Genomic DNA, 27,722 nt, shown 5'->3' with positions numbered 1-27,722 from the left:
CCACTAACTATGAAGCTGTGGGCAAGAAACAGCCTCTCTGATCTTCAGTTTTCTGGCTGCAGAGAATAAGGTGTTTTAAATATGCTACAGAATGTAAGGAATTACCATTATTAGACTTATTTTCCCAGGGGATGCCATTTATTCATTCTCTCTTGGGCTTCGATTGTATGAGAAAAAGTGAGGAAGAGAGAAAGGGAGAGAAAGGTACATTTTGAAACTTTCACTACACCCGGCGACATGAAGCAGCTGCTAACTATACAGCTTGGCTCGGAACAAACGAGGCGGGACTATGCACACGCCTCCACCACAGCACTCGGCTCAAGTGCCAGAGCGGTGCTCCCTAAGAAACTCTGCCGCAGGCCGGGACTTGGGGGCGGGGAGGCGGAGTGGTGCGCGGCCATCTCTGTGCGGGGCGGCCCTCCGCCCACGTGGTGCGGCACCCACGGCCATCTTTGTGCGGGGCCGTGCTTCCGCCGGTGCCGCGGCTGGGACTCTGCAGAGGGCTGCGGGTGATGGAGCGGTGGGCGCGCCCGCAGCTCCTGCTGTGGCTGCTGTTGCTATTACTGCCCCCAGTGCTGGGCCGCCAGAAGGAGTCAGGTGGGCTCCGGGCGGGGCCGAGCCTGCCGCTGAGGCTCGGGGTCTGGCGCGGTCCAGAGGTGCTTTCCCGCCGCCGCCCCCCCCATCCCCCCACCCCCACCCCCGGTTCCCTGAGGCGGCCGGAGGCCGGCTGATGCTGTGGCCGCTGGAGCGCTTAGCTGGGCAGAGGGCACGGGGGCGCCTTGGAGCGGAGAGTGAGAACTTCTGGGTGTCTGGCGCTGCTTCTACTGCCCAGGACCCTGGAGAGTAACCTGTTTTTCGGAATTAGGATAGCGAGGTGGAGAGGGAGTTCTCCTGTTCACTTACAGCCAGTGTCGCCCGCGCTTGGCTACACTGTTCCTCCCTGAAACACACTGGGAAATAATTCATCTCCCTCTCTCTCTCTCTCTCTCTCTCTCTCTCTCTCTCTCTGCGTGTGTGTGTGTGTGGTTCTTAGTGAATTGACGGAGAGATGAAGGGAGAATTAATTAATGTATTTGGCTTTTAATTAATCCTCTTTATAGGGTTCACTTTGATTAGTAAAAGGTGAGAATACGTGTTCCCAGTTTATTCATAGCTATCTGAGTGCCAGGCGTTGAGCTTGGACACTTTCCAATTTCTTGGACACCTGAAAGCCCAAGTAGAGGAGCAGACTTGACATGAGTGCTGGAGAGTTATAGAATGAATCCTTCCTGGCGTTTCCTTTTCACCAGTGGAATGGGAAGGGGTGTCAGAAGTTGGTTCGGCATGCCTGCCGGTAGCAAATGAGAATGATCAGGATATTTTGTTAACTTTCATTTACTTCACTTCTTGAAGGTTCAAAATGGAAAGTATTTATTGACCAAATTAACAGGTCTTTGGAGAATTATGAACCATGTTCAAGTCAAAACTGCAGCTGCTACCATGGGTGAGTTCTTTTCTTTGATGTGTCTTTGAGAGTTTAGTACTTGTCACAAGAATTCCCCTAATATCCCCAAGAGACCTGGATTACAGTAATCAGAGAGCCAAGTACGCCTTGATAAAAGGCAATGTTCCTGTGGTGGGTTTCCTATTTCTAGGGAACAAAAAGGCCCTGGGATAGGAAAAGCCCAGGTGGTCTCAGCAATGCTACTTACTCCTTGGAGTTAGCACACATAGTTGTCTGTGTTCCCCATTGGACTGAAAGCTTCTTGAGGTCAAGGCCAATGTCTTACTCAGTGTTGCATCCCTGGTGCTGGCCCTCAATAAGTACTCAATAAATATTGTCGGAGCAATGAACATATTTATAAATGAGGCTAATCATCAAGTTTCCTGTTGGTTTTTTTTTAAGTGTAAAAGAAAGATTACTTTAAAAGCAGTCTTTGGTTCTAGTCACAGATTTCCCACTAATTATCTCTGTGGCAAGTCACTTAACTTCTCTGGGTGTCAGATTCCTCATCAGGTAAAAAAAACAGGGTCCTTTAGCTCCTCGTTTTGTTATTCTATGACTCCTCAAAAAATTAACCTGATGCTTATGATACTTATTAAAATCTATGTATTGAACTTTAAAAGGGATACAAAATACTGTACTTTCCGGTCACTGCTGTCAGGCTGCTAGAGTATGTGTGGTGAATGGGTGCCAGACAGAACAAGGCAGTCAGTCTGAGACCAAGGGCATCAGACAGTGTCAGACTGTAAGGCATAAATCTGATGTTCTGCAGGATTTGGAGAAGGGGAGGTCAGTGGGACTGCAGTCACTGGGAGGACACAGGTGTTGTGTGCCTATTAAAGGTGAATGTGCATCAAGTAAGGAAGGGGCGATCCGGATCCAGAGAGGAAGAAGAGAAATTGACTTGCTTTTTTTCCTCTTTGTTGTTTTGCTTTAGATTACCTACGGAAAGGTTGCTCATTCCTGTCCTCCATTCTTTCCCTGGCTTACTGTTTTTTCTAATACTAAACCTAAACCCATAGATAGGAAGTAGGTGGAATGGTACCACTTTTTGACCTGCTGTCCTTGATGATTCACATTCTTTCAGTGTCATAGAAGAGGATCTAACTCCTTTTCGAGGAGGTATCTCCAGGAAGATGATGGCAGAGGTAGTCAAACGGAAACTGGGGACCCACTATCAGATTATTAAGAACAGATTATACAGAGAAAATGACTGCATGTTCCCCTCGAGGTAAGAGCTATGAGGTAAATATATCTTCTGACCTTCTTATATATGGGCTTATTTGATACTGTTCTTAGAGAGGAGTTAATTAGAGGGCCCCACAGGTGAATCTCTCCTCATATTTCAGAGGGACTGCAAAATAGTGACAAACTCTTCCTGCCTGAGGATTTTTCTTTCCAACTCCTGCCCCCCTTTCTCCTATATTAAAGTCTGTCTCCTCTCTCTTCTTGAGGCTTGGGCACAATCACTGGTTGTACTGGCTATGGTTCTACCCTTCTCATCATCCACCAGATATGGATGCTGCAGGACACAGGCTGATGAGACCTAGCAGGATTGAGCTGGGCTGAAGAAGGAGAAGGATTGAGTGTTTTTCATGGGTCAAGTATTGATACTGAGTATTTGAAGAAAGGTGGTGGAAAGTCAAGAATAACTGAGGCTGCAGATTACACAGGCTACACTAGCCAGGAATTCAGGTGTGGTGGTTGAGGTAACATATCAGTGGGCTGAGGGCTGGGGATGAGCAGGGAGGGTCATGGACTAAGCCTGGAAGTTGGACTTAGGTAGCATTACATGTTTATACAACAAATAAGAAACCTCCCTTTTAGGAGTCTTTTTTTTTTTTTTTAACTCAAATCTTTATAAAATTACAAAGTACAAAAATCAGAGGCCATGGTATTCTCAGCCTAAGATCTTTCTAAACAATCTCTATTCTGTCATTAAAAGGAAAGTATATGAGCAGTATTGCAAATAACGTGCATCCGTGTGGACATAAGGAATTATTCTTAATAACAACTTTATTACAAATTACTGCATTTTAATTGTCAAAAATATGTAAAAACAACAACAAAAAAGAAAATAAAGATCACTTAAAATCCCATTACCGTGAAGTAATCACAATTACACTTTTGTTATCAAGTGTTAGGGGTAAATAAGCTGGTAATGGGGAAAATTATTGAAGTATTTTAAACAGACATTTGTTTCAACTTTACAAATTATGAGTATAGAAGAATTTCTAATTTCTACAAATGAGAAAGAAAATATGAATATAGACATTATTAGACTTTGAAGGCTTAACTAATGTTTAATAGTTAGATGAGCAATTTCCAAATGAAATAAAATACTCTCAAAGTTTCTGAAAGGCACATATCTCTCATTCCAGACCTCAGAACATTTTGGTAAGAATCATGAGCTGTTAGAAATGTTCCTAAGGGAGCATAGGACCTTTCATTGACAATAAAATAGTTATATTTCTAATGCATGGAAAGTTCCCTGTCTCAACTACATACACAACTAAGAAAAGAGAGTTGGGCAAAGAAGAAACAAAATGAAATATTCAGAACCAGTGTCCTTAATGAAATGGATACAGTTGAATAATATCTTTGATTCCCATCTAGCCAAAAACATTATCTTTCTAGGTCTGGATAATTTTAAATCACCCAGTTGGAGAAGCCCAGATTGCATTTAAAAAACTTTATTGTGAACAAAGTAAAATATAAACTCAGCATTTCAAGGATGAGCTGAGAGATTTTGCTGAGGAACCAGAGCACCATCTAATTAAATGACTGGAGACCTGTCATTTCAAAGATGGAGAATAATGATATTTTTAAAATAATAGTTTTAGTGAAGTGTGGCTGATATAAGCTGCACATATTTATTTTTTTCTATAATTTATTTATTTTTTTATAATTTACATTCAAGTTAGCACATGGTACAACAATGATTTCAGGAGTAGATTCCTTAAACCCCTTACCCATTTAGCCCATCCCCCCTCCCACAACCCCTCCAGCAACCCTCTGTTCTCTATATTTAAGAGTCTCTTATGTTTTATCTCCCTCCCTGTTTTATACTATTTTTGCTTCCCTTTCTTTTTTTTTTTTATTTTTTTATTTTTTTTATTTTTATTTTTTTAAATTTTTTTTTTCCAACGTTTATTTATTTTTAAGACAGAGAGAGACAGAGCATGAACGGGGGAGGGGCAGAGAGAGAGGGAGACACAGAATCGGAAACAGGCTCCAGGCTCCGAGCCATCAGCCCAGAGCCTGACGCGGGGCTCGAACTCACAGACCGCGAGATCGTGACCTGGCTGAAGTCGGACGCTTAACCGACTGCGCCACCCAGGCGCCCCGCTTCCCTTTCTTTATGTTCATCTGTTTTGTATCTTAAAGTCCTCATATGAGTGAAGTCATATGATATTTATCTGACTAATTTCACTTACCCTCTATTTCCATCCACATAGTTGCAAATGGCAAGATTTCATTCTTTTTGATTGCTGAGTAATACTCTGTTGTATATATATACCATATCTTCTTTATCCATTCATCCATCAATGGACATTTGGGCTCTTTCCATACTTTGGCTATTGTTGATAGTGTTGCTATAAACATTGGGGTGCATGTGTCCCTTCGAAACAGCATACCTGTATCCCTTGGATAAATACCTAGTACTGTAGTTCCTGGGTTGTAGGGTAGTTCTAGTTTTAATTTTTTGAGGAACCTCCATACTGTTTTCCAGAGTGGCTGCACCAGTTTGCATTCCCACCAGCAGTGCGAAAGAGATCCTCTTTCTCCACATCCTCGCCAACATCTGTTGTTGCCTGAGTTGTTAATGTTAGCCATTCTGACAGGTGTGAGGTGGTATTTCATTGTGGTTTTGATTTGTATTTCTCAGATGATGAGTGATGTTGAGCATTTTTTCATGTGTCAGTTGGCCATCTGGATGTCTTCTTTGGAGAAGTGTCTATTCATGTCTTTTGCCCATTTCTTCACTGGATTATTTGTTTTTTGGGTGTTGGGTTTGGTAAGTTCTCTATAGATTTTGGATACTAACCCTTTATCTGATGTGTCATTTGCAAATATCTTCTCCCATTCTGTCAGTTGCCTTTTAGTTTTGCTGATTGTTTCCTTCACTGTGCAGAAGGTTTTTATTTTGATGAGGTCCCAATAGTTTATTTTTGCTTTGGTTTCCCTAAACTGCACATATTTAAAGTATACAACTTGGTAAGTTTTTTGTGTTCATTATCTTTTTAAAAAATTAATTTTTAATTGAAGTATAGTTGACATACAATATTATATTAGTTTCAAGTGTACAACATAGTGATTCAACATGTATATTCATCGTAAAATGCTTACCATAATATATGTAGGTACCACCTGTCACCATACAATGTTATTACAATATTACTGACTATATTCCCTATGCTGTACTTTTCATCTTCCTGACTTTTTTTATTGAAGTACAGTTGACACACAATGTTACGTTAGTAACAGGTGAGTAACATAGTGATTCTGGACAATTCTATATGCTATGCTATGCTTGCCACAAGTGTAGTTACTATCTGTAACCATACAACACTATTACAATACCATTGACTGTATTTCCTATGCTGTACCTTTTATCCTCATGACTTATTTATTCCATAGTTGGAAGCCTGTATCTCCTACCCACCTTCATCCATTCTGCCCATCCCCTCACATCTTTCTGCTTTGGCAACCATCAGTTTGTTCTCTGTATTTATGGGTCTGTTTCTGCTTTTTGTTTGTTTATTCATGTGTTTTGTTTTTTAGATTCCACATGTAAGTGAAATCATAAGGTTTTATTTATTTTTATTTATTAAGGTTTTTTATATATGGTGTTTGTCTTTCTCTGTCTGACTTATTTAGCATAATAACTTCTAGGTCCATCCATGTTGTTGCAAATGGCAAGATCTCATTCTTTTTTATGGCTGAGTAATATTCCATTATATATATATATATGTATATATATACACACACACACATATATGTATTCATTCATTTAATTACATATATATTCATTCATTCCATTATATATATATGTACATATATATATTCATTCCATTATATATATTCACTCCATTATATACACGTAGATATATGTATTATATATATATATGTATATATATATTATATCTTATCGAGTCATCTATCAATGGACACTTAAGTTGCTTCCATATGTAGTATTATAAATAATGCTGCAGTAAACACAAGAGTGTATATATCTTTTCAAATTGGTATTTTTGTTTTCCTTGGGTAAATACTCAGAAGTGAAATTACCAAATCATAGGTATTTCCATTTTTAATTTTTTGAGGAACCTCCATAATGTTTTCCACAGTGGCTACACCAATTTGCATTCCCACCAACAGTGCATGAGGGTTCTATTCGTATCCTTTCTTTCCAACAATTTTTATTTCTTATTTTTTTAATACTTAAAAATTTTTTTAATGTTTTTTAAATTATTTTTATTTTATTTTTTTATGTTTTATTTTATATAAAATAGAACATAAGAGAGACAGAGCACGAACAGGAGAGGGGCAGAGAGGGAAACACAGAACCCAAAGCAGGCTCCAGGCTCTGAGCTGTCAGCATAGAGCCCGATGCAGGGCTTGAACTCACAAGCAGTGAGATCATGATCTGAGCCGAAGTTGGATGCTCAACCAACTGGGCCACCCAGGTGCCCCAGAAATTTTTTTTATGTTTATTTATTTTTGAGAGACAAAGAGACAGAGCACAAGTAGGGGAGGGGAAGAGAGAGAGGGGGACACAGAATCTGAAGCAGGCTCAAAGCTCTGAGCTGTCAGCACAGAGCCCGGCACAGGGCTTCAACCCACAAATTGTGAGATCATGACCTGAGCCAAAGTTGGATGCTTAACCAACTGAGCCACCCAGGTGCCCCTAATATTTCTTATCTTTTTGATAATAGCCATTCTGACTGGTGATGATATCTCACTATGGTTCTGATTTGCATTTCCCTGATGATTAGTAATGTTGAGTATCTTTTCATGTGTCTGTTGGACATCTGTACATCTTCTTTGGAAAATGTCTATTCATGTCTATGCCCATTGTTTCATTGGATTATTTGTCTTTTGGTGTTGAGTTGAATGAGTTCTTTATATATTTTTGATATTTACCCTTTACCAGATATTTTGCAAATATCTTCTCCCATTCAGTATGTTGCTTTTTGTTTTGTTGATGGTGTCCTTCACTGTGAAAAAGCTTTTTAGTTTGATGTAGTCCTAATTGCTTATTTTTGCATTTGTTGCCCTTGCCTGAGGAGACAGATCTAAAAAAATATTGCTAAAACCAATGTCCAAGAGTTTACTGCCTATGTTTTCTTTCAGGAGTTTCATGGTTTCAGGCCTTACACCTAGGTCTTTAATCCATTTTGAGTTTGTTTTTGTATATGGTGTAAGAAGGTGGTCCAGTTTTATTCTTTTGTGTGTAGCTGTCCAGTTTTCCCAACACCATTTATTGAAGAGGTTATTTTTTTCTCCATTGTATATTCTTGTCTCCTCTGTTAACGATTAAGTGACCATACAAGCGTGGGTTTATTTCTAGGCTTTCTATTCTGTTCTGGTGATCTGTGTGCCTATTTTTGTGCCAGTACCATACTGTTTTGATTATTATTGCTTTGTAGTATAGTTTGAAACCTGGGCTTGTGATACCTCCAACTTTGTTCTTCCTTCTCAAGATTGCTTTGGCTATTAAGGGTCTTTTGTGGTTCCATACAAATGTTAGGATTATCTGTCCTCATTCTGTGAAAAATGATATTGGTATTTTGATAGTGGCATTGAATCTGTAGATTTGGGTAGCATGGATATTTTATTAATATTAATTTTTCCAATCAATGAGCATGGTATATTTTTCCATTGATTTGTGTCATCTTAAATTTCTTCCATCAATGTCTTACAGTTTTCAGAGTATAGGTCTTCTATCTCATTAGTTAAATTTATGACTAGATATTTTATTCCTTTTTTTGGTATTTTATTCTTTTTAATACAATTATAATTTGATAAGTTTTGCTGTATGTATACACCAAGATAATGAATGTATCTGTCACTCCCAAAAATTTCTTTGTGCCTCTTTGCAATCCTTCTCTCCTACCCCTCCCTGCCATGCTGTCCTTTTATTCCTATTCTCAGGCATCCACTGATCTGCCTTCTGTCATTATAGATCATTTCCTAGAGTTTTATATAAAAGGAATCATAAACGGCATTATACAGTTTGTGAAAGAGTGCTATTTTAAAAGCTGAACATGAAAGAAAACAAAATGTTTTAGCTGTTAAATGTAAATGTATAGCAACATTATATTTTTTAAACTTCTAACTAGTTCTATTTGTTTATTTTATCATCAAAGGACTGTTCCTTGCACATGGTAAAATATTTAGATAACCTGAAAATATGAACAAGGAAATGGAAGTTTCTCTACTACCTTCAACCCCCAAACCTCTAGTCCCTGAGTCCTCCTCTCAAAAGACAACCACGATTACAAGTTTCTTGTATATCCTTCTAGAAATAGTTTATGCAGATACAGTTGTCTAGACTCATCAACAAAATAGAACATGTGTATCTTCTGTTCTGCAACTTACTTTTCTTTTTCATATAACATATTTTTAAATTGTTCCTTATGAGTACATAGAGTATATCTCACTATTCCATGGCTGCATACTGATCCATTGTGTGGATTTCTTTATTCAGCCCTCTATCAAAGGACATTTAAATTATTCTCCACCATTCCCCTTTGAATTTCAACACATGTAAACAATGCTGTAGTGAACTTAAACCTTTGAGTACTCATGTAATTATATCTGCAGGCTCAATTCCTACAAGTAGGATTAGTAGGCCAACTAATGTGTTTTTTAAATCTTGATGAATAGAAGCAGACTGTCTTCCAAAGGAGTTGTGCCTATTTTCTTCTTTTATATACTTTTTCTTTTTTGTTTTGTAAGTAATCTCTACACCCAACATGGGGCTTGAACCCATGACACCCAGTGAGCCAGCCAGCCATCCCAAAGTTGTGCCTATTTTCACTTCCACCACCCTTGTATTACATGCTCAGAATAGACCTCATACTTTCATCAATACTGTGTATTATTGGACTCTGATCTTTGTCAGTCTGATTGGTGAAGACTAGCACCTAGCTTCAATAGCACTTTTTTTTTTGTCATAGTGATACTTTGTTTTTAAATTTTTAATTGATGGGCACCTGGGTGGCTCAGTCGGTTAAGTGTCCGACTTCGGCTCAGGTCACAATCTCATGGTCCATGAGTTCGAGCCCCACATTGGGCTCTGTGCTGACAGCTCAGAGTCTGCAGCCTGCTTCAGATTCTGTGTCTCCCTCTCTCTCTGACCCTCCCCTGTTCATGCTCTGTCTCTCTCTGTCTCAAAAATAAAACATTAAAAAAAATTTTTAAAAATAAATAAATTTTTAATTGAAATATATTTGACATATAATATATACATTTAAGGTACACAACATGTTAATCTGACACATTTATATAATATATGATTGCCATTGTAGCACTAATTATATAATTATCCTTTCGTTTTAGTAGTTGGAATAATTAAATTTTGTTTTTTTAGCAAGTTTGATTATAATACAGTATTGTTGTCTATATTCACTATACTGTGCATTAGATCTCTAGGGCATATTCACTACTTGTTGTAAGTTTGTACCCTTAAGCAGCATCTGTCCTGTTCCCCCCATCCCTTGGTGACCACCATTTCATTCTCTGTTTTTACAAGTTTGGGTTTTGGGGAGCAAGGGAGGGGCAGAGGGAGGGAGAGAGAGAGAATCTTAAAGGCTCCACACACAGCATGGAGCTCAATGTAGGGCTCAATCTCATGAACCATGAGATCATGACCTGAGCCAAAATCAAGAGTTGGACGCTTAACCAACTGAGCCACCTAGGCGCTTCTGGGACATTCTTTAATACAGTTGAGCATCTTTTCTTTCGTTTATGAATCATTGATATTTTTTGCAGTTACCTCTCTATATATAAATCAATTTTATGAATCAGTCATTTATATGCTACTGGAAAATTTTGGTCAAACCTTGGAATGTTCCCTCCAGGATAGTGGTGGTCAGGACCTCAAGGGATGGGGCAGAAAATCTAATCTGCCAGTGTATCCTCTCTTTCCAGAGTTCCTCTGAGGATTCCTGGGGAGTCCAGCCAGAAAAGTATACAGGCAAACCTTGTTTTATTTGGCTTCACTTTATTGCCTTTTGCAGATACTGCATTTTTTAAATAAATTGAAGGTTTGTGGCAACCCTGCATCTAACAAGTTTATTGGTGCCATTTTTCTAACAGCATTTGCTCACTTCACATCTCTGGGTCATATTTTGGAACAATTTTCTCAATGTTTCAAACTTTATTATTATTATATTTGTTATGGTGATTTGTGATCAGTAATCACAACTTGCTGAAAGCTCAGATGATTCTTAGCATTTTTTATCAATAAAGTGTCTTTCATTAAGATATGCACATTGTTTTCTTAGACATAATACTATTATTGCACACTTAATAGACCACAGTATAGTATAAACGTAACTTTTATTGTACTTGGGAACCCCAAAATTCTCTTGACTTGCGTTATTGCCATATTTGCTTTATTGTGATGGTCTGGAACCAAACCTACAGTATCTCTCAAGTATGCCTGTATTACAGTCTTTGTGATTGTGTACATAACATTCTTTCTGGCTTGCAAAACTGATTTTGATAGTGTTCTGAAGTATTCAACTCAAAGGCAATAAAAGTTTTCCTATCTTTCTTCCTAAATTATGAAACTTAATTATGGTGGATATAAATATAATGTCTTTGTGAGAGGCAAAGCCCTAGGGACACACTTAGAGAATTAGCTTTTTCTGGTTACTATCAAAATTTGTATCTTGCTTCCTAATTAAACTAAAGAGGAAATTTTTATTTATTTATTTATTTTTTATTTTTTTTTATTTTTTTTTCAACGTTTATTTATTTTTTTGGGGACAGAGAGAGACAAAGCATGAACGGGGGAGGGGCCGAGAGAGAGGGAGACACAGAATCGGAAACAGGCTCCAGGCTCTGAGCCATCAGCCCAGAGCCCGACGCGGGGCTCGAACTCACAGACCGCGAGATCGTGACCTGGCTGAAGTTGGACGCTTAACCGACTGCGCCACCCAGGCGCCCCAAGAGGAAATTTTTAAAAACTAGGGATGAATAGAGGAAAAGTGGTAGGAGTAGCAATAATACATCTTTCAGACTTATGATCTAACTGGAAAACTTCATGAAGTGTTGTAAGCTGGAGCAGTTTAGCTAGGAAAGATGCCTTGCACAATATAAGAGAGTAGAAAAGTCCTTTTAGAAGCATTGCTTTCAGGAAACTTTGCAGAAGGCTGACGATCTGAACACGGGCTTTCAAAGTGTGAATGGGACCATGTCTTGTCCTATAGTAGGCACTGATCTGGTGAATATGTGGTATTTCTGGTTGACAGGTGTAGTGGTGTTGAACACTTTATTTTGGAAGTTATCGGACGCCTCCCTGACATGGAAATGGTGATCAATGTACGAGATTATCCTCAGGTTCCTAAATGGATGGAGCCTGCCATTCCAGTCTTCTCCTTCAGTAAGGTAAGTATAGGGAGAGATGTATGGGGAGATGGGAGGTGTTCCTCTAGAGTATGAGTAGGAGATGATTGTCCTATGACAGAATCTGCTGGGTAATGGTGAGGGTGACGCCTGAGGTCCAGGAATTGGCCTGTGTCCCTCTTAGCTTCACAGTGGCTGAGCAATAAGACTGAGGAAATGGGTAAAAAGATTGCTTAAGTGTCTATAGGTCTAGGGATGAAGGGGAGAGAATAATGGACGCCTAAAGAACTGATAGGACATTGAAGGAAAGGTTTAGAGATCCTACAGAACATAGGGAGAGAGTGGCTCAAAATAGCTCATGGGCTTGGAGTTAGAGAACACCTTCATTCAAAAACTGTTGAACTCCCATATGTGTGTGTGTGTGTGTGTGTGTGTGTGTAGTCCTATCTGTCAGTGTATCCCAGGGGCTCAGCATGGCTAACAGTGAAGCTGAAGGTGGTGGATAACTCCACACAGTTTGTGCTGAAGCAGTACATTGAGGGGATAGGTCAGGGATATCCAAGAGGAATATGTGAGAGGGTGAGCTTTGAGTCTAGTTATGGAGGAATAGGAGTACTAGTTCACACCTGTGGACTTGAAGAATTTGAGATAGTTAATATCTTCTCAGTGCCCAGGTTGTTGCAAATGTGTATTGGAAGGCATGGGCCTTGGTTCCCTTGAGACTAGGTATGGCCACATTTAGGGGTGGGGTGGGAGGGCTAGAAGAGAATAGGTGGAAGATTCTATGGGGGAAGGGAGGGTTTAGGAAAACCCGATGGACTTTGAGAAAAGGAGCACCATCTCTGATGTGGTTTCTCCAAAGAGGGACCTTTTATCCCCACTTTTTCTTTATCACAGTTTACTTTCTCTGTAGACTTGTGTATTTACTGTGTTGCAAATGGGCTGAGGCCACATTTGTGTTGCATTTCCCATGATTTAGCCTCATTTCTCAAAAGTGCTTGGTTTTCTTGTTTGTCATGAAACCCTCCCAGAAGAACAGATAGAAGCTCCCATGTAAGTCAGTAAGGGCTTTATGCTTGTTATCTATTTGTTGTTTCTGTGTATGGTAAAGTATAACAATCAGTATACTTTCTTTTCATCTTCTCTTTTTGTTTCTAAGCCAGTGACTTCTAATTCCCAAGAGAAAGCTTTTAGTCTTTCAACTTTATAGTAATTGTACAGCTTCTATTGAGCAGCTGTTATGTCTGAGCTGCTTTATGAATCACATACCATTTTTCAAAAGTATTTGAGAAAGGCAAACAGCATATTGCATGTGTAATTCCAGTGAAACTACTGAAGAGTTAGAGGTTTATCAGGCCAGAGTTTTAACAGAAGTAATCATAAAAAGAGAACAAATGATTTAAAACTTTTTTCAAAAGATGTGGGATAATATCCCTTTCTCCCATTCTGCCCATCAGCACTTCTGGTCCTGATCAACAAATAATCAATAATTTATTGACCAACCAGGGTGAGCTCAACAGTACCACAGTATTAGATAACACTAATGAACACTTAGTGAGTACTTACTATGTACCAAACACTGGTCTAAGTTTTTCACATGTACTAACTCATTTAGTAAGCCCATTAGATAGGTAACATTATTGGTATTATTTCTCCCATCATAAAGATAAAGCAGGCATAGAAAAATTAAGTAACTTGCCTAGAGTTGGAAAGAAGTAGAGTCAGCATTTTGAGTCAGCATTCAAACCCAGATGATCTGTTTCAAGAGCCCCTACCATTTTAACCATTTAATTGTGATTCTTGCTCTCAAAAGATCCATCTAGGAAATAATCAGGAACTGGTAAGACAGTATATACTCCAAATGTAATAGCAGTTAAAAGATAAGAGAGCTGTGTGATGATTCAGAGTTAGGTATTTTATTTCCTTAAACTAAAAACCCTAACAAATAGAACTTTGGGTAACTGGAAAAGTTGACCTTTAATGAGATTTTAAATTCTGGGATTCAGTGAGCCCATGATTTTTAACCCACGGTCATTTTTCTCTTTTAATGTCTAGAGTCCAGACTTTGCAGACAAAGGAAAATATATTTTTGGCAATTTAATACTAGAGCAAGACTTTTGTCCAGATCCTGTGTCATGACTGTAGTTTAATTCTTCTCTCTCTGTTCTGAGACTGATGTAGAACAACCTTTCTGTTTCTGTTGAAGACATCAGAGTACCATGATATCATGTATCCTGCTTGGACATTTTGGGAAGGGGGGCCTGCTGTTTGGCCAATTTATCCTACAGGTCTTGGACGGTGGGACCTCTTCAGAGAAGATCTGGTAAGGTAGGTCCTTTAGAGAGGTTTTATTTGTCCTTCTTTGTAGGTCTTCTTGAAATAAACTAATGTTTAAGTTAAAAACAAAAGAAAAACTATAGCATAAGCAATTTTGTGTGTGTATAAAATATTTACCCATCCATAGGAAAAGAGCAGAGCCTACCCTAAAGTATCAGTAATGCCTTTGGGGAAAGGAGTATAGGAGCCTTTTCTTTTCTTCTTTAAATTTTTCTGTATTTTTAAGATTCTCCAAATAAGAGTGAATTACTTTCATAATTTGAAAAAAGTGAATGACCATGTTTTGGGGGAGAATAGAAAATTACTAGGAGGAACATAAATGTACTTTATAACTTAGATCTAAGTCCTTAAGGTGGAGATGGGGAGGACATATTGTCCCATAATTATCTCAAGTACAAACTTATTCCAGATTCTCCTGATTCACGACTGAGACATGCTTGGGCTGTTGAGTCTATCTGATGTCATTTCAGAATTTAGATTGTCCATGTCATCCAAGCTATAGGTATTTCTTACCTAGCTACATTTTGCATTTATGATTTAAACAACATTGATACCTAATTAGAAAACTTCTAGAAGAAATACAGTCTTTATAGGTCCTCTCTCAGGTCCATTGAGGAAGCAACAAAAATTTAATTTAACTTCATTTCCACAAATATCTATCACCTGTACCATGTGTGGCTGGAGATTCAAAGGGGGTGAAATGAATGTCCCTTTTCTAAAGAAACACATAGGGCTGAAGTCCTCAATGGCGGTTAGAGCCACCAGGTAAAAAATGAGTCTGTTATCTGGTAGGTGTACTTTGAAAATGATTTTGTAAAATACCTTGGTCTCATACTTCACAGAACTAGAACTGGAAATTGTCCTTTCCAACTCTTTATTTCAGGGGTTGAGTGACTTGGTCAACGTCAGGAACCAATCTAGGCCTGAAGTCCTGGTATCCAAGTGCATTATCTTCTCCACATTACCAATTAACCTTACCCATCCTCTCCAGAGGGAAAAATAACAAGTTTTTTAACCTGTTTTTCTTCAAGTTATTCTTGGCTTTAGTTATCTAATCCTTTTTTTTTTTCAGGTACTTGCAAATACACTTTTTACACTCTTCTTTTTTGTAGCTCTTTTTCTACCTGCTATCCATCTACTTTGTTTTTTCTCTTTTCTTCCTTCCTTTCTTTCTTTTCTTTTCTTTCTTTCTTTTCTTTTCTTTCTTTCTTTCTTTCTTTCTTTCTTTCTTTCTAGAGACAGAGAGAGAGAGAACAAGCAGGGAAGGGGCCGAGTGAGGAGAGAGAGAATCTCAAGGAGGCTCCATGCTCAGTGTAGAGCCCCATGCAGGGCTCGATCTTACAACTGTGAGATCATGACTTGAGCCGAAATTGAGTCGGACACTTAATCAACTGAGCCATCCAGGCACCCTACTTTCTTTTTTAAATCTTTAAAAACAACCTTTTTTTCTGATTATGAAACCTATATATGCTCATAAAAATAAAGAAGTATGTCTAACATCGGCATCTTTCCCCCCCCACTTCTTAGTGTGTTTTAGGGATCTTTCCATGTCAGTACATATGAAACTACCTCATTATTTTTATTAGTTACATGGTATTCTGTTGCATGGATAATAATTTACCTCATTATTTTCTATGATAGACTTTTAGGCTATGTGTAATATATGCATAATTTCTTGTTTTCTGGACTATTTGAGAGTAAGTTGCATACCTTATGACCCTGTACATCCTAATACTTTAGTGTGTATTTCCTAATAGCAAGGATATTCTCCTTTATAACCATGCTGCAATTATCAAATTCAGGAGACAATATTGGTACAACACTTAATTATCCCGATAATGTCCTGTATGGCACATTCTACCTCCAGTACAGGATACAATCCAGGCTCATGTGTTGCATTTAGTTATTATTTCTGTTTACTCTTCTGTAATCTGGAACAGCTCTTCAGTCTGTCTTTCTCTTTCATAACACTGACATTTCGAAGAATACAGGCCACATATATTATAGAATGTTCTTCAGTTTAGTTTTGTCTATTCCTCATGATTAGATTCAGCTTATGCATTGCTGGCCTTAATACTTACCTAAGTGATTTTTGCATCCATCTATAACATTTCTTTTTTTTTTTTTAATGTTTATTTATTTATTTTGAGAGAGGCAGAGTGTGTGGGGGAGGGGCTGAGAGAAAGGGAAAGAGAATCTGGGCTCTGTGCTGACAGAGCTCAGTCTCACAAACTGTGAGATCATGACCTGAGCTGAAATCCAGAGGTGGATGCTTAACCAACTGAGCCACCCAGGTGCCCCCATCCTTAACTCTTTAGAGATATTAATTTTGATCACCTGGTCAAGGTGTTACCAGTTCCTCCACTACGTACTCTTTTTCCTCCCTTGAAAACCACTAAGCTTATTTTAGGGAGATAGATTATGTTTTAAAATCTAAACTTACAAGAACATATTTTTCTTTTGATATCGTCCCCTCTTATTCTTCAGGTGAATTTATTCATGATTGCAGAATTGTAATTTAAAAAAAGATTTTTTTTATACATCTATTTATTTTTGATAGAGAGAGACAGAGCACAAGTGGGGGAGGGGCAGAGAGAGAAGGAGACACAGAATCCGAAGCAGGCTTCAGGCTTTGAGCTGTCAGCACAGAGCCCGATGTGGGGCTCGAACTCACAAACCGTGAGATCATGACCTGAACCAAAGTCAGACGCTTAACCGACTGAGCCACCCAGGTGCCCCCAGAATTATAATTTTATATTTTAGAGCCCTCCATTCAAAAGCTCTAGCTATGTGATTTCACTTCTTACTTTGAAACTTTAAAAATCTCCTTGTTTATCCGCATTGATGTCTGCCTGCTATTTTTTCTAATCTTTTGGGAGTTTGTCCCTATTGACTTACTTTTCACTCTGTAGAAGAATTCACTGTTTCTGTATTTTAAAGATTTATGTCTCTACTGTCATAGGAGGTAGGGAGGATGGTTATAAAAGAGGTCTGGGGCAGCCCCAGGCTGTGTTGGCCACTTTTAGCACTTGCCTGGGGAAAAAAGTCCTAACATAGGTCTTTTGAGGGGTAAGTAGGTGGGTAGAAAGAATGAGGGAGAGAGAAAACAGAGATGGTAAAAGTCTGTGTATATTAAATACAGTTTTCCCAGGGACCAAGGAAATTTATACTCAGAATTTCAGTATAAATTGATACTTTTTTAGTTGGGTGGTTTGGCAATGTATATCAAAATATAAAATGTATATATCTTTGACCCAGCCATTTCACTTCTAGAATTTATCCCAAAGAGTTAAATGGACAAGTATGTAAAGGTAGGTACACAAAGATATTCACTACAGTATTGTTTCTTAAAGCAAAGAGTTAGACACTACCTAAAAGCCCATGAATAAGTAATGAAGTGAATTATGGCATGGCTATAAAATGGAATGTTGTGCCTGAATGCAAAGTAAAGGTAGCATAGGGCTTAAAAACAGGGACTCTGGGTTTATACTCTGGCTCTTATCAGCTGTGTGACTCTGGGCAAACTGCTTACCCTCTCAAGAGCCTCAGCTGTAAATTAGGGATAACAAAACCACCTCAAGCATTGTGAGAATGGGTATATATATAATATATAATATATAATATATAATATATAATATATAATATATAATATATAATATATATAAAATATCTGCGTTATATAGAGCAAGGTTTCTCAATATTGGTAGTATTGACATTTTGGATAGGATCATTCTTTGTTGCAGGGGTCTGTCCTGTGCATAACTATCCTGTCCTTGCAGGATAGTTAGCAGCACCCCATTAGTGTCTTAATGACACTAAATGCCAGTAGCAGTCCCCCAGTAGTGACAATCAAAAATGTCTATAGTCATGGCCAAATATCTTCTGGGGGAACGGGGCAAAGTCACCAATTGAGAACCACTGATATGGAGACTTGATTGGAAGGAAATTCTTCACTGAGACGTTAAATTGGTAAAAATGGTTATCTACGGGCAGGAGGGTTCCAGATGATTTTTCTACTTTTATTTTATGCTTTTCCATTAGAATTTTATATAGGGGCTCCTGGGTGGCTCAGTCAGTAAGGGTCCAACTCTTGGTTTCAGCTCAGGTCATGATCTCATGGTTCGTGGGATCAAACCCCATGTTGGGTCTGTGCTAACAGTGCAGAGCCCACTTGGGATTCATTCTCTCTCTCTCTCTCTCTCTCTCTCTCATTCTCTCTGCTCCTCCTCTACTCACATCCCCCCCCCAAAATAAATAAACTTAAAAAAGAATTTTATATAATGAGCATATACCATATTTCCAGTAAAAAACAAAAACCCAGTAAACAAAAATAACCCAGTGGTATAGCATTTATGTTTCGGTGGGAGGGAGTATGGGGCACAATGAGAGATAGTTTTGGCTTTGGATTGTAGAATCAGGAAAAGATGGTATAGCAAGGAAGACCTATGAGATAGGCCACGAAAATGAGCAATGCTCTCAGCTGAGAGAAGCTGAGTAATGTGACATTTATGTCTTTAAAAGTATTTCTACCTAAAAAGTTTATATCCTAAGTCTCTCCATTATGGTAAATAGTCCAGCAATCCCTCATTAACTCCAATTCAGCTGTCCCCCTCATTTCTCAGAGGAAGACACCATGCAACCCTGTGCAGGGCCCCTACAAAGGAAGTTAAAAATGCTGCATCTGTGAACTAGCAGCTTCAGCAAGAAAAGCTGGTCATGGTAGTATGTACTGAGACCTGAGTTTCAGGGACTTTGTTTCATGGAGCACTTAGGACAGTTTCAAGAATACAGGGTGCTTTGCAATATCAGACACGTTTCTAAAGATGCTGCCTATGCATCCAAAACACGAGGTCAAGGAGTGATTTGTTTTCTTGCCCTTAATTCAATTTCTGATATTTTCTGCAGGTCTCTTTGCCTATTAAGTTTATCAATAGCACCACTCTACATAAAGCAGAGAAGAAATCCTCATTGTATGCATTAAATAGCTCTAAACATGTCATTTAGGGGCTGGGAACTTTTCTTTCAATGTTGTTAACTTATTAACGGAGGAACAGATTGTAGATATTATTAGCTAACATTTCCAAAGGAATGAAGCAACAACAAAGGGAAATGCAATGTCATTGAGGGCTCTTTCTTTTGAAAGCCTCGGTCAGTCTTAATGAAAAATGTAAAGCTCTGAACTAATCTTCAGAAGTGGTTAAAACACGTCCTCATTTAGTTAAGAGAAAAACATAGAAACTAACTGAAATCTATTTTTAGGTCAGCAGCACAGTGGCCATGGAAGAAGAAAAACTCTACAGCATATTTCCGAGGATCAAGGTGACTATATTTTCTGGCATTTTACAAAGAAATTTGTAAAATATAAGCAATTTTGAGGGTGTGAAGATCTCTAGTTCAAAGAGAAAACTAAGATAACTAAGAAATAAATGTAGAAGCACAGAATTTTAGACAGAGAATTTAAATTTTTTGCCCAAATCACTCTTAGTTGAATTGGAATTGAAAGAAGTAAGGTTCATTCATTTATTCATTGAATAGGTATTTAGAGTGCCATGAGTATATTAGGCATTGAGTGTATGTTGAAGAGAACAGCTGAGTTGTCCTCTTGCCTAGGAGATTATAGTGTCCTATGGGTAGCTTCTGACCTGGACCTCTTCTAGTCACTGTGCTAGTTAATGGCGGATCAGGAACCATCACCAGATCTCCTGACTCCTTTTTCCATGAGGCCATGTGGCTGCCAAATAATGGTGGAGACCACAGACTGAGACTGATGAAAATGGAAAGGGAAGCAGGGAAGAAAGGGAGGAGGGAAAGGGAAATGTTGGTCAAGGACCCTCTCCTTGTTACTCAGACCCACATCCCCAGTGCCAAGAACAGTACCTGCCATGTAGATACATGAAGACCATCTGTTGTATAGATGAACAGAACAGGGACCGTGAAAGGAGAAGGGTCTTGTTGTTTTCCTGGTGAGTCCTTGTTGGAGATCATACCCTCTATTGAGGCAGTGAACTTGAGTATGTAGATAGGCCCAGTAGCCACTGCTTACTGGTCCTTATCAACTTCTGTTGATTCTCAGATCTTAAGATCACAGCTTTTTAACTTGGGATCCATGTGTGGACTTGAAGAGTTCTAGGACTTCCTATAAATTATATAGGGATATGTCCGCTTTTCTAGAGAGTGGGTCCATGGCAGGTCGGGGGGGGGGCGGCGGGAGAGGTGTCCAGGACCTCTCAAATGTCAGGACCATCTCCTACTTGGACCATAACTAGGACTTTTTCTACAGGTTTTAGCCCTTTAGTTTTCTTTTTAATTTAAATATTACACTGGACTTTACGAAATACACACAACAAAGGTCATGTAGCTATTTTGGTGAGGGGTGATTACCTAGTCACACAGCTGTGAGTACTAGTGATTATAGACGCTACGTGAGCCATCCCAAAAGGGAACTCATTCCCTGGGTTATGCCTGTAGCGTTCAGAACAACATCCTCTTAAAGACTAGATGTAAGCAAAGAAGGGCCCAATACTCCCCATCTCTGAAGGGTAAACAGCCAGGAAAACAGGCAGGAACACCTATATGCACAGGGCCCAGTACCCCCCCACCCCCACCCCCACCTCTGCTGTAACCAGTAAGTTATCCATCTATGTGTACAGTCATTGCATTGGGTCCAATTACAGCTTACTTTTTAGAGATTGGGAACAGTATTATGGTGGAGGACACATGTTTTATGTCATATGCTTCTTTTATAGGACAAGTCCAGAACGGGATCCTCTCATTCTTCTATCTCGGAAAAACCCAAAACTTGTTGATGCAGAATACACCAAAAACCAAGCCTGGAAATCTATGAAAGTAATCACAATTGTCTGAATAGAACCATAGCAGTGAACATTCTCACTCAAAGAACATTGTCACCTGGGTAGAATTCCAGATCAGGTTTCCTCTTAGTGATAGATGAATGTAGAGAAAGATCCACAAACTAGTATTGGCATATATGTAAATTATTCTTTCAAACTCACATTGCTTTTCTGGGCCATATTATGAGTAGTAGTTTTGGTTTTGTTCTGTTGTTTTGTTGTTGTTGTTGTTGTTTTTGTTTTGTTTTGTTTTGTTTTTTACTACTTTTAAGGTTTAAACCAGAGGACACAAACTTTTTATGGAAAGGGCCAAATGGTAAATATTTTAAGCTTTGTGGATTGTATGGTCTTGTTGTAGTTACTCAACTCTGCCATCACAGTGTGAAAGCAGCCACAGACAATATGTAAATGAATGAGCCTGGCTGTGTTCTAGTAAAACTTTATTTATGGCATGGAAATTTGAATTTCATGTAATTTTCACATGTCATAAATACTCTTCTTTGGGTATTTTTCAAGCATTTGAAACGTAAAGATATTCTTAATTGAAATGTAAAGATATTCTTAATTTATTTACAACTCTCCAAGTGATTCTAAGGCAATGCCAGCAATGACTGGCTCCTTCAGGTTGGAGTTCATCTCTGTCTTCTATGACTTCTTGCCTTATTCAAAGAACTTTAAGCCCTAAATGTCCTCATTTGAAATTTTCAAATGCCATATGAGGATGATATGAAAAGAAGTTTTAAACTTCTTGTGGGAAAACTAAGTGTATCTGAGATGTAATATGTGATAGTTGTAATCAAACAGGAGCAAATGAAGTCTAACAAACTTTGTTGAAAAATAAAAATATGGGGGCGCCTGGGTGGCTCAGTCGGTTAAGTGTCCGACTTCGGCTCAGGTCATGATCTCACGGTCCGTGAGTTGGAGCCCTGCGTCGGGCTCTGTGCTGACGGCTCAGAGCCTGGAGCCTGTTTCAGATTCTGTGTCTCCCTCTCTCTCTGACCCTCCCCCGTTCATGCTCTGTCTCTCTCTGTCTCAAAAATAAAAAATAAATAAACATTTAAAAATTAAAAAAAAAAGAAAAAGAAAAATATGAAAAGTGTATCCATTCAGCACAGCCTCTACTGTGGGATGCTACAAAAGCAAACAAGACTTGTTTCCCTCATCAAAGTGTTTGCCATCTTCTAAGGTAGCTGGGATATAAATGGGGGTCTCAAATTCAGATGCCCCAGGAGGCCACAGGAGTGAGCAGGAGAAAGAGCTAAAGGTCTGGTCAACGCCGCCAAGGGAATAGGAGCTCAGTTTACCAGACCTTCCTTTTATGTTTTACAAGAAAAGTTGGAAATCGGGGTTTTTGGAAGAAATATCTTACCACCTGTAAATGTTGGCAATGGTTTGAATTTTTATTTTTAAATACTTTCCATCCCCAACAAAATCTGTGTGTGGGTTTTACCTCTGAGCCCACCAGCCACCACCTGTACCTTCGTATATGTATACTTTACACAGAGTGAAATGTGCTGTAGGTTAGGATCTCTGAGTTCAGAGAAGGATCCACATGGCTCTGGGAGCTTAAACTCTAAAATCAGACAGGCCCAGGTTAAAACCCTTGCTCCTCTACATAGGGCCACGTGACCCTGAGCAAGTCTCAACTTTTCGAGACCATGGCTTCTTCATGTATAAAATGGGATAATAATTCCTCTGAATGTGTTTATTCAGGACAATGAAATGAGGTCGTGTTGATGGAATGCTTAACTATGTTTGCTGCATACTGCTTTTCAATAAATACTACCACTCTCAATACTAATAACTTCCTTTTCGCTTAAAGGACACCTTGGGGAAGCCAGCTGCTAAGGATGTCCATCTTGTGGATCACTGCAAATACAAGTAAGACTTCTAGGACTCCTGACTCTTGGTTTCCCTATTACATTTGGAATAGCTTCACTTTGGGAGAGAACTTTAATACTAGGTCCAACTGGGGTTTATGAAAGTCCTATTAATTCATCTGGTTGTTGTTTAATGAGAACATGCTGTGTGTACAGGGTTCTCACCTGAGTTCTATGGGAACTGCAGAGACCCTAAAAAATGGTCCCTGCCTCCATAGACCTTTCTGCTAGCAACCAAAGTGATGGGATTCCTTCTCTCTACACCCCATCCAACCAATAGGTAAAGTTAAAGTATTTATCAGATTAATAAAAGTTTACATTTCAAAATGAATAAAGCATATGTAACTAAAATGTTAGAATTCAATGCCAGGACTAAGGATTAGGTGAACAAGTAAAACCAGGTCAGGAGGAGGAAGTAGGGGGATTCAGAGAGGTGAATGTTGATTACACTGCATAGTGGGAACTCTAGGGTAGAAGCAACTCTAGTTGGAGACAGGGGTGCATGCATGAGAAATGCTGAAAAGACCATGTTCTTTTCTAAGATAGCTTTTTTCCAGGGGGCATTTCTTTGAAGATTGATTAGGTATACCTGGTTTTCTTCTCCAGAATTCAGAAGAGGAATTCTGTTCAGAAGGGGAACAGCAGGTGCTTTTGGTGGGGTACCCCAGGGGAAAAACAAGGCTTTGGGGAGCCATGACTCACTAGAGACATTAGGCCCAGGAAAGCTCATAGGAAAGGGTAAGGTACTCTTTCCATCTGAGCCTTACATCTCTCTATCTAGACCCAATTTGTGGCCCTCTCTAGGTCTGTCTGGAGAAAGAATCCTCTTTTCTCCCCCACCTGACATTCCCTGAAACAGCCAGTAGCCCCTGGAAACCCACAGGGACATGCAGATGTGTCCTTGAAACCTGAAAATAGGAAGGGCAGGGAGAGGGGTCATAAAAGGAGAGATGGGGAGGAGGGAATAAGAAGAAAAAGATCCTATTTGTGGTAGCAGGTGTATAGTATTGAATATATTTTGCTCTTTCTTTCCCAGGTATCTGTTTAATTTTCGAGGTGTAGCCGCAAGTTTCCGGTTCAAACACCTCTTCCTGTGTGGTTCCCTTGTTTTCCATGTTGGTGATGAGTGGCTTGAATTCTTCTATCCACAACTGAAGCCATGGGTTCACTATATCCCAGTCAAAACAGATCTCTCCAATGTCCAGTGAGTGGCTCTCCCCAAGCAGAGTGCCTAATGACTCCCCAATCTGCCTCTAAGTCCCCAGCCATTTAAGGCATTTACTACTGATGACTTTTTCCCTTGAAAGTTTTTTTTTATATAAATTTTTCAATGTTTATTTACTTTTGAGAGAGAGACTGAGAGACAGAGAGCAAGCAAAGGATGGGCAGAGAGAGAGCGAGACACAGAATCCGAAGTAAGCTCCCAGTTCTGAGCTGTCAGCACAGAGCCCAACGAGGGGCTCGAACTCACAGACCGTGAGATTGTGACCTGGGCTGAAGGCAGATGCTTAACTCTCTAAGCCACCCAGGAGCCCTGAAAGCTTTTTTTTCTATGTGGTTTGTATATACAGTGCTACCAGTCAACTAGGCTATATGTGAGATTTAATCTGAAAAAGTGCTCTAATGCTAGTTTGAAATGTAATGTTCAGGCAGTCCACAGTAGAAAAGTGCTTATCTCTCAAAGACTAAAGATAGGGATATTAGATGTTGTTATATTATCAAAGAGACTTTCAGATACATGAGAACTGACCCCACTGAAGCTGAGGCCAATTTTCTCACATGATGGGAGGAACGAGGAAGAGATATGGAAAGGGCCCAGAAACATGAGACCAGGGCCCTCTTCTAGGGGCTACAGCAAGAGACAGGAGGGTAATTTTTTTTCACTATTGATTTTTGATGTGTATCATTGAATATTTCTCTATTTTCTCAAGTATGTCCCAAATCTACAACAGGTTGCCTTTAGCCTGTGTGGGGGCTTTTGTTGTTGTTGTTGTTTTTGTTGTTGTTTTTGTCCTGTAAGGACCCAAATGTCTTTGCTTTAGAAAAGAAACAGGGACACCTGGGAGGCTCAGTTGGTTGAGAGTTCAACTTTGGTTCAGGTTGTGATGTGGTGGTTTGTGAGTTTGAGCCCCACATTGGGCTTGCTGCTGTCAGTGCAGAGCCCGCTTCAGATCCTCTGTCCTCCTCTCTCTGCCCCTCCCCTACATGTATGCTCTCAAAAATAAATAAAACATTTTAAAAAATGAGGTAAAATAAAAAAGAAATAATCAATTATCTACCTATCTAGAGATTAACCATAGACCTCAGTCTGTGGTCTTTCTTAGCTCAGTGTATATTTTAGAGACTAATGATTCTTTCCATTTTAGGGAGCTGTTGCATTTTGTAAAAGCAAATGATGACATGGCTCAAGAAATTGCTGAAAGGTAAGTTCTATTCATTTTTCCTTATCTATTTTACTTTATCATCCCCAACTAAAGTCACATGACTATTGTTATCATGGTGATATCTGGATTTCGTTCTCATTCTACAGAGATAATCAGAATTAAAACTTACTGGGGGGCGGGTGCCTGGGTGGCTCAGTCAGTTGAGCATCTGACTTTGGCTTGGGTCAGGATCTCACAGTTTGTGGGGTCAAGTCCTGCATCGGTCTCTGTGCTGACAGCTCAGAGCCTGGAGCTTGCTTTGGATTCTGTGTCTCCCTTTCTCTCTGCCCCTCCCCTGCTCACACTCTGTCTCTCTCAGTCTCTCAAAAATAAGTAACCGTTAAAAAAAAAATTAAAAAAAAAAAAACTTTCCAGAGGGAACACACACATTCACATATGTCCCAAGCCCATCCTTTATAGAAGTAGACTGAAATCTTTCAGGTAATTAAACAAGTACAGAATTTCTGAGAATTCACTCTTTATATGTTTATTTTTAAGAAAAAAAGTTAAGTTCTATTGCTAAGTGCATGTGTGTGGATATGATGGCTATAGGGTTGGCTCTGCAGATCAAAAGAGTTAATTCATATAAAGCATCTGAATAGGACTTGGCACAAGGTAAGCACTTAGATGTAAGCTATTAGTATTATTAAATGCTGTGCTTTAAGTGTTCTTATTAATCTCGTCTCTAGGGGAAGCCAGTTTATTATGAACCACTTGCAGATGGATGACATCACCTGTTACTGGGAGAACCTGTTGACTGAATACTCTAAATTCCTGTCCTATAATGTAACAAGAAGGAAAGGCTATGATCAGATTATTCCTAAAATTTTGAAAACTGAACTCTAGTCATCATCATTGGACCACAGTCCTCTCTGGCAGCAGCTCTCAGATATCCTGTGGTGAGAAGCTTACCATGAGCGTGGCACCTCTACCTTGAATACTGTTATCAAGCCAAATACCTGGTTTTCCTTATCATGCTGCACCCAGACAACTGAGAAAGATCAAAAATGTGTATAATATGGACTCGGAGCAGCTCAACGCTTTGGCTGAATAAGGACCAGAAATCATGAGATTTGGGTGTTGAACCCAATTCCACCTTTCATTTTCTTAAGACCAATCACAGCTTGTGCCTCAGATCATCCATACATGTATGTCCATCACTGTGAAACCAACTATGTCCGTCAGAGGATACTTTGTCCCATTATTTGGAGCAGAAAACTAATCATTTGGAACTAGTATAACTCATCTCTGCAGTTCAGTTATTCTAGGCTAATCTTGGTCACTGTATTTTAATGTAGGAAGCCCTATGGGGCTAGTGAAAACCACTTGGGGATCATTTCCTGAAAGGTCTAAGGAAGCAGTAGTTGTGCCATGCAATGATGTGGCAGTTCTCTTTTGTAAAAGCATAAGCTTTTTGGTACTCAGGAGGTTTCTATAATGCCACAGAGAAAGGGGCCAATTGCATGAGTAATTATTGCAATTGGATTTCAAGTTCCCCTTTTTTGTGCCTTCACACACTACTTCTTTTTATGGTCTCTATTTTAAAAAAAGACAAAAACCTCTTAATAAATTTAGAAAGTAGTCCTCACTCTTTAAAGGAACTGTGCACAAAACAGCAAATTTTCCTCACTCTTTACACACCCTTAATATTTTTCCTCTTTAAATTGGCAGCAGTGTCCACAGCCGCAAGGGCATGCAGGGACCTCAAGGTGTCTTCATCTACGAAATGTTATTGGGGTTTAGATCATCCAAGTTGAGCACTTACTCATGTAGGAAATATTTCAGTGCAAATCCATGTTGGAGTGCCTCTTTTTCCCTTTTTTTCCCTTTTTGAAAAACACATTTGGATAGTGGTTTAATCTCTCAGGATGCTCTCCCTTTTATAGTCAAAAGTGAAGAAAAATTTTTAGATGAAAACCCATAGAGTTTGATGACTCAGAACCATTCTGTCCCTTTGGCCCAACTTTTCCACATTAAATCTGCTCTTTTCCTTTGCTTCTTAAGAACTGTTCCGTATATTAGTTTGTTTCAAAATTAGTAAATGTGAGGTTCAGTCATATAAAATCAGGGATTTTATTCCATTAGTGAGGAAAGTATTTGGCTTTTTTAAAATACTTTTTTTTAACATTTATTTATTATTGAGAGACAGACACAGAGCATGAGCAGG

The 27,722-nt window shown here is 39.1% G+C and overlaps 1 protein-coding gene across 1 annotated transcript; it reads left to right on the top strand.

Moving 5' to 3' along the window:
* Nucleotides 1-495: 495 nt before the first annotated feature.
* On the top strand, nt 496-27,722 carry POGLUT1 (protein O-glucosyltransferase 1). Its single transcript, XM_047099933.1, has 11 exons — nt 496-597; nt 1,393-1,483; nt 2,571-2,714; nt 11,971-12,106; nt 14,271-14,392; nt 19,661-19,720; nt 21,148-21,247; nt 23,075-23,133; nt 24,169-24,336; nt 25,499-25,555; nt 26,245-27,722. The coding sequence occupies exons 1-11, from the start codon at nt 513-515 to the stop codon at nt 26,399-26,401; spliced, it is 1,179 nt and encodes a 392-aa protein (XP_046955889.1). The 5' UTR covers nt 496-512; the 3' UTR covers nt 26,402-27,722.

The sequence above is a fragment of the Lynx rufus genome, unplaced genomic scaffold, assembly GCF_022079265.1.
Source record: "Lynx rufus isolate CCGP_SWC_20201006 ecotype Redwood Valley unplaced genomic scaffold, mLynRuf1.p SCAF_5, whole genome shotgun sequence".
In the NCBI taxonomy this organism is placed as follows: domain Eukaryota; kingdom Metazoa; phylum Chordata; class Mammalia; order Carnivora; family Felidae; genus Lynx; species Lynx rufus.
This window is presented reverse-complemented; position numbering and strand designations above follow the sequence as displayed.